General features: G+C 36.7%; 1 protein-coding gene and 1 pseudogene across 1 annotated transcript; both read left to right on the forward strand.

Annotated features, from left to right (window-relative positions):
- Positions 1 to 14,063, forward strand: part of LOC135218027 (uncharacterized) — a 54,956-nt pseudogene extending 40,893 nt beyond the window's left edge.
- A 109-nt stretch (positions 14,064 to 14,172) lies between these two features.
- On the forward strand, positions 14,173 to 15,967 carry LOC135218028 (uncharacterized). Its single transcript, XM_064254173.1, has 2 exons — positions 14,173 to 14,872; positions 15,693 to 15,967. The coding sequence occupies exons 1-2, from the start codon at positions 14,173 to 14,175 to the stop codon at positions 15,965 to 15,967; spliced, it is 975 nt and encodes a 324-aa protein (XP_064110243.1).
- The last annotated feature ends 1,239 nt before the right edge of the window (positions 15,968 to 17,206 follow it).

The following is a 17,206-nucleotide window of genomic DNA, read 5'->3' on the forward strand; positions in this document are numbered from 1 at the left end:
CATTCCGACCCCACTTGGGGTCCCGACCCCTGATGCGGGAACCCCTGACCTAGACAGTTCAACAAATTTCACCGAGACCTAAAACGCTACGAAAACGTCAACAAACCTTTTCCGTTGAAATAGAGCCACGACGCAGATGGCCAATTTATTCATTGAAACTAAAAGCCGCTCAGGCAATCCAATGGAGCCTCCCGGAGAGATCAACCAAGAGCCCATTAGGATGGCCTCCAAAACATAAACAAGAATGATGGTTCTGAAAACGGCTCTCCAGAGAATCGTCGAAATATCGCTGTCCTTTGCTCGGCGACTGAGTAGTGCCGATATTGTGTGTTTTAATTCCAGCGGGATCATTCGTCAATATTTCTGACCGGATTCACTTTCCGCGGTAATCTCTACTCCCACTCATTGACTGGGTAACTGACTCATAATTTAGTATAAATACGCTCTTTCCTTGCCTTTCCTGCATCTCGCTAATATATAAGTTCAACTTGCCTTTCATTTTCTCGTCAATGAGACTGACGTTTCTCAGCTCAAGCATTCATCATTTATCCAAGTCGTGATTTACTGGGATTTCTTCTAAAACTTTGGACATGAAAGTGTTAAGATAGCCCATGATTCACGCACAGAACCACCTCATTCTGGTTGTTATTCATTAATTTATCTATTTATTTATTTATTTATTTGATTTGCCGAAGAAACTCCATCGGGATTTTCTTCCATTCCAAATATCCTCTCCTCTTTTTCCACCATCTTTTTTTGCACGCCTCTCTCCCCTCTTCTTCTTCTTCTTCTTCTTTTTCTTCATCACCTCTTACTACTTCTTATTATTTACCCAGTCTTTACCTCTCTACATTCTTCAATCGTCCCCCTCCTCTTTCCTTTCCCTTTAATCCTCCACGTCAATCCTCATCCCCTCCTCCGCGTCCATACACAACATCCTTCCTCTGATTCCGGAAGATATTCACTTTTTGTCAAAGTTTCGAGAACTGTCTTCTAAAGCAGGGGTTCTTAACCTTTTGATGACTCCAGAACCCCTAATGAATTGCCCAGTATGATTCCATACCCCTTTTGCTTATATCCACTTAAGTCCTATTTGTTGACAATATAACTTTATATACTTAATTTTATGCATACTTTTGGTATGAGCAGCTAGGAATAGAACATAAAAGAAAATAAAAAGCATTTATAGATTTATATAGTTATTTTTTTACAAAGTTTACCCAAGTATACACTGATACATTAAATTCAAATATATACAAATATCCATTGATCAAGAAACGGCGTTGTGACTATTTCGAAGTAATCACAAGAAAATTTTCCTACTAAATTGAAGAGGGAGTCATCAACGCTCCTGTCCGGCAATAAATTGTATTCTCGTCATTAGTTCAAATGAGTTCCCGAACTTCTCTCCAAGAGAAGTTGCTGTCATTTTTCTAGAGAGAGAAAAAAAACTTAGCAAAAGTTTGCGAGTGGTGTTAAGGTGATTCCATATGATAGTTAAAGTTCTAGTATGATAAGAAGGACCTCTGCAATCGATTCACTTTTGAGATTAGTTGTTCGAGATGAAATAAGAGAACGTATTTGAATTGGAACAAAATTTTAGGCTAAAGGGAATTCTCTTCTACCTGTGACGTCATTCAGCGCTGAAAGGGAAATTAGGGGTAGAGGAGTTTTCGCTTACTCGGGGAGTAAGCCTACAGATGACTTTATTATTGATTTTGTTGTTGCTCTTGTATTTGTTGCTGCTGTTGTTCTTGTTGGGGGGTAGGAAAGCCCTATGGAAAGCCTTAAAAAATAGTCTGAAAAGGATGTTTCGCACTGAGTTATATATGCAGGAATTTTATGATAGAATATTTATCATTTATTTATTAGAATGAAAAGATAGAAAATAATTAATGTGCATGTTAAACAGTACAGAACAATTATTTCTAATAAAGTAAAGCGTATTTATTTCGATTGTCTTTGGTGAAACAATTGGGTATTTGACCATAGGTTTTAACATGAGACCCGAGTAAGCTGGAGGTCGGATCAGGGCTTGTTGAAGATGTAATAGGAGGTAACCTCGCAGTGGCATTGCGAAACAATTGTTAGAAGAGGGTGGAAAGTAAGTCGGAAGAAAGAGAATATGAAAGGAAGTCCAGTTGTTATCTATGACTATCCATAATTATCTTTCCGCAACAAAAACTTTTTCTCATATGGTATGTTTTTTATTTTTTATTTTCCTCAACCTGTTTACGTAGATGTATAAGAAAGATTCTAATAATTTCTTAATGCATATCCAAGACGCCAACTAAAGGTACTCTCTTCTTTGTCAGGTGAACTAACCTCTGTAACGAGTTGTTGCTCGTTAAGCAGTTTAGCATCCTTTACTACCTAACTATTTTATTTATGTAAATATGTAAGTGTTTACTAATAAAAATATGGAATGTTAGTCCATAAATATAAAAGTCTAAAACTAAAGAGGTCAACCAGATTGCTTGCAGGAATGTGATCAGACTAGAGACAGCTAAAGATGACGTATACATAAGTATGTAGGCTAAGTTGACATGCCGTCATCTGTGGTCATTCATTTGTTTTGAAACAGTCCAAGCTCCCTGCTTGAGACAACTACCCCGACCTATGATTCAAACGGCCTACGTGATCTGTGCGTGTCTCATTTGATTGTGTGTTCGTATGAAACTATGTCTTGGTATGTATGTTCTATGTTCGAACTACTGTCTGTTCCTTCATAACTTGTAACAGAGATGGTAGACCAGGCAGAACAGAGTTAGCTATCGTCATTAGAAGACCGTTACCTCTTTACCTAAGCTTTATCATGTAGAGGAATAGGATTAGCCATCATCATTGGCAGAAGCGATCAAGCTATCGTTTATTAGAAGACTTGTACAATCATATCTGATCTCACCATGTAAAACTTCAGAAGAATATATATCTATTTTTTTATACTTAGTGTTTTTCTACAAGAACCTCACCGAACCATGAGTTTAAACACATCGTCGTAAAGATAATACCGACTTCGTAAGTGATCTACAAAACCCCCAGACACTCCATTGAATATGGAGTGCAATACCAACCGACTTAGCGTATAGATTATCGCTAGTCTAACATTACCTAATAGGGCGCCTTATCATACAAGGCACTAGCCCTAATATTGGTGGCCAGCGTACCAGAAGAACTCTACAACGTCCTACGAAGAAAATCAGAATAATAAATCATGTATCATAAGAAGTCACGACGACGGAAGCAGCAGATTCTTCAAGCAACCTAGTATCATCGTTAGTGAGCGACTTCAGAAAACAATAAGAACTCTTCAACGACGACGAAAGCAACAGATTCTTCAACCAATTTAGTATCATCGTTTAGTGAATAACTTCAAGAAACAAAACCGACATGTCTTTTTCTTTACGACAACGGAAGCTTCGTCTCTCATTAGAATCATTCAAGAAAACATCGTTAGTGAGCGTTTCCGGCACTGCAAGAAACAAACCGAACGCGTCATGCAGCATCGGATTTTCAAGGGCTCGAATCATCGAAACAACGCGCACGGGGGAAACTGAAGCCAAACCAGGTCGTCCGCTAAATAGAAGGAAGGACCACCCGAGGCCGTGTGTCGTTATCGGAACACCGTGACTTCCCACAAAAGCAAGCTAAGTACAATTTTTTATTTCATTTGGAGTAACTTTGAGTGTTTCCTTTGCAGGTCGAATTTCGTTATTCCTGTGGCTGAAGTTACGAGACATTCTTAATCTTACTTTTTTACAGAAATTATCTACATCATTGAGATTTCGCTACTGCGAGTTTTTTATCTTTGAGTGTCTATTTCCAGAAGTTCTCTGAAATATCATAATCATATACTATGTTAATTTTATCATTTTGGGTGATTATTAATCCCTTACGTAACAAATCATATTAAACAGTGAATATGCGTTTACGCAGTGGACGTCTGTATTTATACAGATGCATGGATAGGGTCGTTAAACACCGTAGTGATTAGAAAACACACAAAAAAAACAAGTGAACACCCGTACAAATCTATATAAATTAGAGGTAACACTATTTCGGGTCATGAACAATAAATGCTCCTTTGCAAGTCCCGATCGCAGTTTTAGCCTTGAGTTTTTTGAGTTTATATAAAATATCGAACCTCAATGACTCAACTTACTTTAAAAATATGGCTGGATGCAAGGAATAACATGTCTGTAAAAAACTTTCAACAGGCTAAATGCGCTGACCAGGATCCCTCACTATTTCAAATTTTAGCAAAGAATGAAGTACAAACAGTTAATATTGAATGCAGTAGTGATAACTTGTCTTATTAGTAATCGCTCAGTTCCTAATAGTTCGTCATTCATTGCTTTATACGTAACCAGCAACATAATGCTAAAAACACACAATACGTTGCCGATGGTAATAAAGAGAAGGATCCTAATTATTACAAAAAAGAAATAGAAACAGTAGCCCGTTCAGAATCAAACAAGCAAACTCGGTGACTGTGTCACATATCAAGCGGTCAAGGTCAGTCAAAAACTGCCGAAGTGTTCAAACAAAGCAAACAATTCCACACATAAGCGACTCTAGCAGAGTGGGGAAAAAGCGATGTTGGATCTACATCCCAAATACCTTTTTAAATTAAAAAGGAATTTCCCTATGCATCACACGACCGTATAAAGTAATCAGAGCAGGTTTTCGTTTTTTTTTAATACATAAGTTATTATGAGTAGTGGTGGATTAAGCCCGACTGTACGCGCCGTAAAAATTAGAATATCTTGTTTTATTTCATTAGTACACGTATATCCTGTATTTACGGACTCACCGTCTGTTGTTCGAACTTCCCTAATGAGAAGTCCGGATAAGCGAGCGCTTACAGATACCTCTATAGTTATAAAAAAACATTGATCTGTATCTAGTGTAATTGTAAGATTCATCTAGGGGTATACAAAAATATTATCTTACATCCTGCAAAATAAGGCGTGTTTATCAAAGGAAATCCTATAAACCTTCAAAACATATTAAAATCCGTTTGAACAAAAATGAGACAGTTAATCAAAATAATAACTTATATAAAAGAACAAATACATTTGTCTCATAAATCGTAACATTGTTCAAATGACCCAACAGAATTCTCCCACAACCGCAGTCGTAGTTTGCACGCAAAATCTCGAGAAGCATGCACCCTCGAATGTCTTAGTGTGTAAAAAGACTTTGCTGGGAAATGAAATTTTAATCCTTCCGACACTCTGAAATATAACGATTTCCGCGAACAAAGCCCTAAAAGTATACATATCGTGGATACGGAAGTTATAAATATCGCATTTTTTATTGTTGCTAATTTTTAATCACGCCCAACCAGTCGTGGATGAATCTCTCTGATAATCTATCTAAAGTAATATCCGTAAAGTCATTCAAGCAGAGGTGATTCAGCAGAAATTTTTTTTTATCTTTTACCTGAATAACCAGGAAGTTTCTCCACTAGCGAGTGATCTCTGGGGAGAAAAACGGATGTCATTGAAAACAAAACAAAAACGGTCTAAGGACAAACATAAAGCTATTTACGTACCTTCGTATAGATTCTCAATGAAATTTCAAAATAGAGATAAATGACGAAGTTGAAAAAATGTTAGTAATAGGAGTCATTAGGAAATCAAATAAGCCCATATAATTTTTCCCTCAAATGTCATGCCATAAAAGATCGGACTTGGCGTATCTGCGTAGATTCTGTCTCGCTTAAACAAGGAAACGACTCCCGATAGTTTCCAGTGCGATGTACCGACGACATCTTTATCTCTGTTAGGTTAGAATAAATTTTTTTTCACAACTTGGACTTACTTAAAAGCTTTTACCAGATACCATTACCTAAGTGATTGTACCTCATACTCCGTTTCAGCACACTCAGGGGGGACATTATCAATTTTTTACGTATGCCTCCGGCTTACGTTGCGCCCCAATTACAATATAGTGTTTGGAGACTTTTAGGGGATAACCTACTGCCTATATGGATGATCTTGTAATCTTTTCTAATACCTTAGAAGTACATTCACATAAAGTAGAGCTAGTGCTAACAGAGACAAAGACAATAATCCTCAGAGTAAAATATCTAAATGTGAGTTTTTTTAAAACCGAACATGTTTATCTAGGTTTTTATGTGTCTGGTCAAGGTCTTAAAAGTAGTCCATGGTAAAGGTGTCGGCTATTCATAACTTTCCGGTACTTATTAACGTAAAAGGGGGATACAGCACTTTTGCGCTGTAGTGGGTATTACAATCGTATTTGTAAATATGTAACTCTTCAATCATGACAGCTCCTTTAACAGATCTTACGAAGAAGAGCGTAGATTTATTATGTTGAAAAGCATCAACAGGCGTTCGATATCTTAAAAGCGGAAAATGCAGCTTACATAACTTAAAAATCCCTGATTTAAATAAGGAATTTTTTTTTTATTGCAACAGACGCCTCAGACCAAGGGGTAAGAGGGATACTACTTCAGCAATATGATAAACAGTTCTTTCCTATAGCTTTTTATTCATGTAAACTAAGCCCTCTGAAAGTAAATATGCAGTAATAGGCAAGGAAGGGCTAGGTATCTTTAACACTAGTACATTTTAAGTTCATAATCTATGGCTATCCTGATAAAGTCCTTACTGAACATGAGGCCTTTACCGAGTTTTTCAAAGGCTTTAATCACAGTCCAAAAGGAAACTCGGTGACAAACTGATCATTCAGGTTCTTTGGAGCCAAGATAAGATATCTACCTGGGAAAGCAATTATCATAGCTGACGCATTATCCCGCAAGCCCGCCCATATACTGCAAAGAACCATTAATTAGACTAAATAATATAGAAACATCCGTGCCTATTGTTAAAACCGTATCTAAACAAGAAAATTCCTTAACCCAAGAGATCGCGAGCATTGAATATCTGGGTTGGAGCGCAGAACTGTTACAAACTGAACAAAGCAAGTGTCAACAGCGATAAGCAAACAATAAACACCAAACAATAAACACTTCGAAACGGAAACAGGGTCAGTGGCTAGGCCAAAAAAAAAAAAAAAAAAAAAAAACAAAAAAAAAAAAAAAACAAAAAAAATAACACTTCGAGCAGAACCCTAAAGCAAAAGTCTATTTAAAGTATGTGTATCAGAATAATGTATTCAAATGTAATATTATATGTAGGTCTGTGACGAGGAAAACCCGAAGAACACAGCAGATGACTAACGACCAGGTAGTAATAATAATCTCTTTCATATCAATCGTCATAAACTGGTTGCATTCCGTCATCCAGGGTTTCCCTCCTTTTTCACAGAAGCCAAATCCACTATTTTACTGGCCTACAATGCTTACAGATATAAAAAGCACATACTAATTGTAACACTTTGGGTCATGAAAACAAGGGATACACTAAGACACCTGTCAGTTTAGGAGCCTATCCTGTGCCAAATCAATCCTTGAAAGAATATACGTAGAATTATTAACAGAATTACGAGTCTGACAGAGGGACTAATCACTTCTTAGTGTAATAGTTCCTTGACACGTTATATAGTAATAGCACTAAAAACAAACACCGCAATTGTAGTGCGTTACGAATATTTATGAGTGCTAAATGCAGTAAATATGGAATTCAACACATAATAATCTGTGACTCGGGTGGTGTGTAAATCAATAATAATCTCCTTAACACGTGGTGTGAATTCCTTTCCATTAAGAAAACCAATAATATAATTTTATCACCCAGAGTCAATCTGTTTGGTAGAATAACTGATAATTAAATAGGAAGTGTCAATGTCTTACGAGTTACAACTCGTGATATTGGATCCGAACTGGATTATAGCGGTTCTCGCGGTTTTAAATACCTTTATCATTTATATCTTGTATCTATAGAATTGATGCGCAAGTAGCCTTGATACGGTACGCCTCTAGAACACTTTTCCACATATTCAAGCCAACCATTAATTTATCAATTATATATAAAAAAATATATAAATAAATAAATAAATAAAAAAATAAATATAATAAAAAAGATGGACAAGTGGAGTCAATATAATACTCCGTACCGTAAGTCGGAAGGGTTACAAATTATAATAAAAAAGGAATCACGATAATATCAAAATAAGCAAAACGTAACCATTAAATATCCAAATATATATGCGTAAAGATTTGAACTCTAACTTAACGCTTTAGTAATGACAAATAAGCTAAAAGTTCAAACAACATATACCAAAACCTACTGACATATTGTCTGTCCCGGTGATTTATATTCGTAGCCAATGAAAAAAAAATAATAATAATATAATCATAAATAATAAATAAATAAACAAATAAAAAATAAAATAAAATAAAAGAGATTTTAAAGTCAGGAAGTCTAGAAGTGAAAATGGTTATCTATGAAATAATCCTATATGAATCTTATACGGGCTAATAATATATATGAATTTGTATGGAAACCTTTTTCATATAGTTTGAATAAGGAATATTTAATTTAACCATAATTACAATTATGCAGATTTCCCAAACATGAAACTAATATATTGTTCAATTTTGGTACTGTTTTTTTTTCAGACCATTCTTCTCATGTGGGTCGAGTATTAAAAAAACAAAGAATTTATCCTAAAGTCGTATCTCTTACAGCAAGTAACGTAACTCTTAGCTGGCTGAGAGCAATCTCCTGCCAAGTGACGACCGTCATCATTGCCGTATCAGCATTTGTTCCTTTTAACCTCAATAATCTGCTTACACAGGCTTCATCTCGCGATTGCAAAGCAGATTGACTGGGGAGAAAGGAATGCTCAGCTCATGAACTTCACATGTAGTTCATAGGTTCACATGACCAGGCCACATACATATTCTTATCCGTGTGTGTAATGCAATTAGTTAAGGACTTGCAATCATTTTGTTTTTAAATTAATGAACAAAATAAGCAAATAGAATTTCTATAACAACAAAAATGAATTAATTTTTTCTGAACCTCATAGACATTTAGAAGTATCAAGATATATATATGTGAAATATTTACTTGCAACATTAGCCTATTAACAATTCAAGTAAAACATTCATGGGAAAATGTCACATTTTCTTGAAAAACCCAAAAGTTTATTTAGAAATTAGTTACATAGTTGGGTTTTTTTGTTTTTCGTTGCATCTCCTACCTATTAATAAAGTTTTTTAAAATTAACCTCAGCAGGATGCGCGCGAGAAAATTGAATATGAAACTTTGTTAGGGCACATAGGATCAGATTTTATCACAGCTTAATTTCCAGTTAGCATAGAGAAATACAGAATCATGATTACTCTTCTCTTTGACTCTTATGTTGCCTGGCAATCTTACAAATAGCTCCGTTTTCCACTTCTTTGTCTAGTAACTTACTACCAGTAATATCGAATTTTCTTTGAGATTCGTTAATGATATCTATTTATTTGTTATAATTTATGGATATTTTTACGAGTCATCATAGACCTGGATAGGAGGTTCACCTCATTGTTCATGCCATGGATAAAAAGTTTGTACAGCGGACTCTTCTGAATTCCAAAATATCAGCGAATTCATGATGTGGGTTAAGTCTGGTCTAAACTGGCTCTCTTTCCTCCCCTGTATTTGGATGTCGTCTGAATTTACTTGCCCTTGTGACAAGTATCAATTTCACTTGCAGGCTGATTAATGGAAACCTGGTTACAGTACCTGCAGTATGAGAGTTTCACATCGCAACTTCAAAAAATCGTTCGTCGCAGCGGACGACTACAGTTAAGTAACAACCGCCTACAATGTGAAAGGAATTTCATGGACTTCTTCGACCGACACCGTACCTCGTCGTTAAATATCGTTTTCATACGGAACGCCTCCGGTGGCGGCTGTCGGAATCGACTACAAAAAGGGACATACTTCCGACAATTACGACCCGAAGGATATTCAACTCTACTTTGCTGGCGAAGGACTCGTGCTGGGATGAATCTATTCATCGCGAACGTAAATCGTGTAGCTTAGGCTGCAGAGAATAAGTATGAGCGCAAAATGGAACGTTGGACCCGCCCAGGCAAATTTTTTTCCCCTTGTTTTAAACCATTGAAAAAGGCCGTTTCAGTGGCTATAGGTGGTGTCTGGAACTGTGTAATGGACGAAAAGTGGGTTTCGAAAGCTAGTTAAATGTGAAGTAGTATAACCTCGGTCATGTATCCTATATATATAAATGATCATAAATAACAGAATCGAAATATATTTTTTGCGTGTACGCACTAGGAATCTATAATAAATGATCATAAATAACAGAATCGAAATATATTTTTTGTTTTGCGTGTACGCACTAGGAATCTATATATAATTGATCATGAAATAACAGAGTCGAAATATATCTTTGCGTGTACGCAATAGGAATCTCTTATATAAATGATTCATAAATAACAGAATCTAAATATATCTTTGCGTGTACGCAATAGGAATCTATTTAAAGTGCACATATATTATCATAATTATATGATCCATATACATATGTATAAACAAATCAGGTAGCCCTCTAATCAATATGTTTACCTTTTATCTTACCAATATCTGCAGTTATTTATGAGTTAGTATATGAATTGCTAATCAGATATATAACATTTAGCATAAAAATCAAACGAATCAAATCAGCATAACCATTAATAATTTTATCAATTCATATATGAAATTTTTTTATCAGTTAAAATATGATTTTTATCATGTTAATCTTCATTCTATGCAATTTATCATAGTACATTAGTATTTTCTCTTGTAGCATATGTATCTTAATGAGATGAAGTGAAAAACAAAAACTGTATCATTATATATCCGTGATCACTATTATTTACCAATATCATTGTTTTATATTTTATTACTTGAATCAATTTCATGTACCAACAATGAATTTTTATTTACTTATATATATATATATATATATTCACATAGTGTCTGTATCACACTCCTATAAGTCCAAATGCAAGTCAAGTTTGAGTAATATCAGTAGTTTGGTTTTGGTATCTGACCGAGCTGATGTAAGTGTTTACATAATAAAAATATGGAATGTTAGTCTATATATATAAAAGTCTAAAACTAAAGAGGTCAACCAGATTGCTTGCAGGAATGTGATCAGACTAGAGACGCTAAAGATGACGTATACAATAAGTATGTAGGCTAAGTTGACATGCCGTCATCTGTGGTCTTTCATTTGTTTTGAACAGTCCAAGCTCCCTGCTTGAGACAACTACCCCTGCCCCGACCTATGATTCAAACGGCCTACGTGATCTGTAGCGTGTCTCATTTGATTGTGTGTCGTATGAAACTATGTCATTGGTATGTATGTTCATATGTTCGACCACTACTGTCTGTTCCTTCATAACTTGTAACAGAGATGGTAGACAGTGGCAGAACAGAGTTAGCTTATCGTCAATTAGAAGACCTGTACCTCTTTACCTAAGCTTTATCATGTAGAAGGAATAGGATTAGCCATCATCATTGGCAGAAGCGATCAAGCTATCGTTATTAGAAGACTTGTACAATCATATCTGATCTTCACCATGTAAAAACTTCAGAAGAATATATATCTATTTTTTTTATACTTAGTGTTTTCTACAAGAACCTCACGAACCAGCAATGATGTTTAACACATCGTCCGTAAAGATAATACCGACTTCGTAAGTGATCTACAAAAACCCCCAACACTCCATTGAATATGGAAGTGCAATACCAACCGACTTAGCGTATAGATTATCGCTAGTCTAACGACATTACCTCATAGGGCGCCTTATCATACAAGGCACTAGCCCTAATAAATAGCTGTTATGATAATTAATCTTACATAAAGTTAAACCTTACTGTTAAACCTAGGGGCATTATTCCTTTGGAGTTTGTAGCATTAGCTTACGTTCATGGCTCTACTGTATATTTGACGTTATACTAATAAAGTCTTGGATTATTATGAAGATGGACCCATACGTGCAAGAAATACCAGGATGTCTTCGTTTCAATGTGGATGATAGGAATGCTGCAGAGAGGTGGAGGGAATGGCGGAAAGGTGGAAGTGCTATGCTGTCGCAACAGAGTTAAGTAAAAAGACTCCCGAAGTGCAAGTTTCTGTTATTTACAGTTATTGGGCCTGAGGCTCTAAAGTTTTCAGCACATTTCAATTTTCTGATTGAAGATCGAAAGATCAGAATGCAGTGCTGGCAGCATTTAAAAAATATTTTCACCCACGCAAAAAAAAACACCGCATTTCAACGTTACCGTTTTCAATATTCGGGCACAGATGGATGGAGATCTTTTGATCATGTATGTAACGGCTCTGCGTCATATAGCGTTCGGTTGTGATTATGCGAATATAACACAAGAAGGAATATAAAGAGACAGGATTATGTTAGCATTTCGGATGATAAGGTCAGAGATCGTCTTCTTCGGGAAAGTAATCTAACTTTGGAGGAGAACCTTAGAGATTTGTCGAGTTAGCGAGGTACCTATAGCACAGCAAGAGGAGATCAACAGAGTATTAAAAAAGCAAGGTTATTACTGTGTCTGCAAAGCTGAAGGATCCAGTTGGAAGAATGAAGCCAGTGACGGATGTTATCGCAAATTGGAAAAAACAAAAAAAACGGGCTGGATTTACTGATTGTAGGTTCTGTGGTAAACGTCACATGGAAAGTAAAGGAAGTTTTGTCCAGTTTGGGGTAAAGTAAAGCGGTGCATAAATTGCAAAAAAAACTTAATCACTTTAAGTTTAAATGTCCAGCATTATTGGTGCAACAAACGAATATGAAATCGCTTAATAGCATGAGGGAGGCTGATTTGGAAGAAAACGACTCGTCATGTATATTCACAGTGAAAACGGTAGCTATATCAAAGATGACTAAGGAACAAACTGTTACACTTAAAGTTTAGTCCACTGTGGCTACATAAGATTCCAGATAGACTGCGGAGCAGATTGTATTGTGCTGCCACTCCATGTGTATCAAGCTGCAACTGGTTGACTCAGAGTTGAATGGGGTAGGTCCGTCATCAACCACATTGTATGTTTATGGGCAAAAAGCATTCGTTCCTTTGGCAGTGTGTGTATTCGTGTTTGGCGGGGTGAGTTTCATTCAATTTTGGGTTATCAAGCATGTGTGGCGCTTAATATTCTGGAAATAAAGGAAATAATGACCAGATTAATCCCATATGTGACAAAGCCTTGCACGTCAATTCAGCCTGCTCTTCTGCTATTACAAAGGAACTTCTGATTGAACGGCATCCACAAGTTTTCAGAGGTGTTGCCGGTAAGCTTGATTACAGTTATAAATCAAGAGTTGATCAGTCTGTTAACCCAGTGCAGCATGCTCCTAGAAGTGTACCTGCGGCAGTACGTTCCGTCCTGCAAAAGGAACTAGATAAGCTTGAAAGTGAAAACATAATTGCTAAGGTCAAGCAACCACGGAGTGGGTCCTCCTCCTATTAACAATACCTAAAAAAATAAAGAAATACGAATTTGCATTGATCCAAGGGATCTAAATAAGGCAGTGCTTCGTAAGCACTATCAATTACCAACACTAGAAGACATTGCCTCTCGTCTTGCAGGAAGCTCGTGTGTTCACAGTCTTGGATGCGAAACACGGGTTTTGGCATGTGCCTTTGGAGGAGGAGACTCGTACTTATGCAACTTTTTAATACTCCATTTTGGACATTACCGCTGGCTGAGAATGCCATTTGAAAATATGCTCGGCACCGAAGTTTTTTCAGCGTCGTATGCATCAGCTGATTGAGGGACTTGAGGGAATTGAGGAAATTACAGACGACTTTTTGGTGTATGGAAAAGGAGCTACTGACATAGAGGCTACAAATGATGATGATAGAAATCTTCAGTCCTTTATCAGGCGCTGTGAAGAGTGAAACGTGGTACTGGGAACTGATAAACTCCAATTGAGACAAACGGGAGTTTCATTTATGGGTCAGGTAGCAACAGACAAAGGATTAAAACCAGGACCTGAGAAAGTTTCATTTATGGGTCATGTAGCAACAGACAAAGGATTAAAACCAGGACCTGAGAAAGTGAAAGCTTTAGTGGAGATGCCAGTACCTAAAGATGTTGCAGGGGTATGAAGATTTCTTGGAATGGTGCAGTACCTAGCTAAATTTCTGCCAAAATTAGCTGAACTGACCGCTCCTCTGAGGGATCTTCTGCACAAGAACTCTGAATTTGTGTGGCAGGATGTTCAAGAAAAAGCGTTTCGAAGCTGTTAAAGAGGCAGTCAGTAAAACACCTGTTCTACGTTATTATAGTTTAATTTCAGAGGTTACTATTCAGTGTGATGCATCCCAGTATGGAGTTGGAGCAGCCCTTTTGCAGAATGGCCAGCCCGTGGCTTTTGCATCCAGAAGTTTGTCAGAGGCAGAGCAGCGTTATGCACAAATTGAAAAGGAATGTCTAGCTATTGTTTTTGCATGTGAGAGGTTTCACCATTATGTATATGGACGGGACAAGGTCACGGTGCATTCTGACCACCAACCACTGGAGTTAATTTTCAAGAAACCGTTAGCAGCAGCCCCAGCTAGGCTTCAGAGGATGTTGCTACATCTGCAGTATTATGCTTTGGAGGTTAAGTATGTCAAAGGAAAACACATGTACATTGCTGACACATTAAGCCGTGCGTTCTTGCCTAATTGCTCTGAAAATTCTGTATTTGTAAATTACCTTGAAACTGTGAAAAATGAGGCTACAACACTGATCGGAGATACCTTGATGATCACAGATGACAGATTGCAAGAGATAAAAGCTCACAGTGGAAGTGACAGTAATCTTCAAGCAGTTGCAAAAATGATCAGAGAAGGATGGCCAGATGCTAGAAATAAAGCTCCTGAGTGTGCTAGAGCTTTTTATAATTATAGAGATGAACTGCATACTGAAGATGGTTAGTGTTCAAAGGAAATCGTTTAATTGTTTCCTAAGAGTCTCAGGAAACAGATGTTGGACATTGCACATCAATAACACATTGGAGTGGAGGGTTGTCTAAGAAGGATGAGAGAAGCGCTGTTCTGGCCAGGAATGTCCTCGGATCTGAAAGCATTGGTTCAACAGTGTGATGCTTGTTTGTTAATTAGAGACCTTCCTCCTTAAAGAAACCGATGAAAAGCCATGAGTTTGCCCTTCGTCCATGGTCAAAAGTAGGAGCTGATCTATGTCATATTGATAATCGGATACTCCTTATAGTAGCTGATTATTTTAGCAATTTTCTTGAAGTATCAAGAGTAAATAATACGACATCGACTGCCATCGTTAGAGAACTACAAATTATATTTTCTCGTCATGGAATACCGGACCAGTTAGTAACAGATAAATGGGCCACAGTTTATCACACCCAGAATTCCGTTCTTTTGCAAAGACATGGTCTTTTGAACACATTACTTCTAGTCCAAGGTATGCACAATCAAATGGAAAGGCTGAGAATGCCGTGAAAATAGTAAAGAAAATGTTCACAAAGTGTAAAATGACTAGAGAATCAGAGTTTTTGGCTTTACTTAATTGGAATAACACGGCAACAGAAGGCATGTTGACTAGCCCAGCCCAAAGACTTATGGGTAGACGTTGTAAAACTATCATGCCCTGCATGTCATCATTACTTAAAGCCTAGATATCCTACCCAGCAAGATTCTTTAGGTATCTTGGAAAAAAAGGAACAAGCAGGCCCATTACTATAACTGAGGGACACGTGTATTGAAGCCTATATCCAGGAGAGGTGGTATGCCCCAGACTGCCAGGTAGTAAGATATGGATTCCTGCGCTTTGCATGGGAGAAGTTGCTCCTAGATCTTACAAAGTCAAGGTGGAAATAGAGAGTATAGAAGAAATCGACGGCAGTTATTGGCTACAGGAGAGAGATGTTCGGATGACTTGGAGAACAGAGGTTGATACTGACGAGCAATTGGACGATAATGATCTGGAACAGATCTTACAAGAGCAGAGTTTGATACGGAGCTGCAGTCCACAACAGAAAGAAAAAGAGTAAACCTGAGCTGAGAAGCGAGGATGCCTAGTGAGCCACTTTGTCGTTAAAGAAGCCTATTTGGAGGACGATGTTCTTAAGACATCCGAGCCTGAAAATCCAAAATAGACGTTCAACACGCTTCAAGAGTAAACCTAAACGTTATGGCATAGATGATTATTGATAGTACATGTACATTAAAGTTTATTTGTATATTAATGACTGTTTTCAGCATTGGTATTTATATATAGTTATTTTATTGATTATTAAACTAATTTACTGTACATGCAAACTTCTTTTGGAAGAAGGGGAGATGTAACGAGTTGTTGCTCGTTAAGCAGTTTAGCATCCTTTACTACCTAACTATTTATTTATGTAAATAGCTGTTATGATAATTATCTTACATAAAGTTAAACCTTACTGTTAAACCTAAGGGCAGTAGTTCCTTTGGAATTTGTAGCATTAGCTTACGTTCATGGCTCTTCTGTATATTTGACTTATACTAATAAAGTCTTGGATTATTATGAAGAAGGTTTACTCTCCAACTTATCACAACTTCCATTCTCTCAGGTATGAAATGTTCGATTGTATACAAATACTGTTTAGTTTATGTCAATGATTCCCAATCCTATTAATTTTTGGCCATGCCCTACCAATACTCCTCTAAAATCCTGATACCCTCTGTGGTGATACACTATAATTCTTTGTATCGTGGAGGAAGCGTAATTGGCCATTAACTTGGTTTAAAGATTTTCGAGTGGCCCCTTAAAAAAGAAAAAAAAAGTTTTAGGGTTCTCGCTCTTTCTCTCTCTCTTATGAACACAAATATGGAAGGATGAACACTTTTTACCTGCCATTGTATAAAATACATTTCAGGTCGAGCGTCACATCTTTAGTAAACTTTCGATCAAAAGATGCACACCTTTTACCTGACATTGTATTTTAATACATTTCATTGTATTTTAATACGTACATTTCAGGTCGAGCTTCACATCCTTAGTAAACATTCGCTCCCTTGGATTAGCGAGATGGGAACTAAAGTGCAATGTTTAGCTTTCAGTAACTTGTATCTCGTTCCACATAACAACTGCAGGAAAAAACAAAACTTATATGCTATAATAGCATTTGACTAGAAAGTGGTTTCTAAAATCTAATCAGCTGGTAAGCATAAACTTAGTGTAAAGATAAGCTGAAGATTTCCCTATTATACAAACACATATACATATATATATATATATATATATATATATATATATATATATA

This window comes from Macrobrachium nipponense, chromosome 9 (genome assembly GCF_015104395.2).
Source record: "Macrobrachium nipponense isolate FS-2020 chromosome 9, ASM1510439v2, whole genome shotgun sequence".
NCBI lineage: Eukaryota > Metazoa > Arthropoda > Malacostraca > Decapoda > Palaemonidae > Macrobrachium > Macrobrachium nipponense.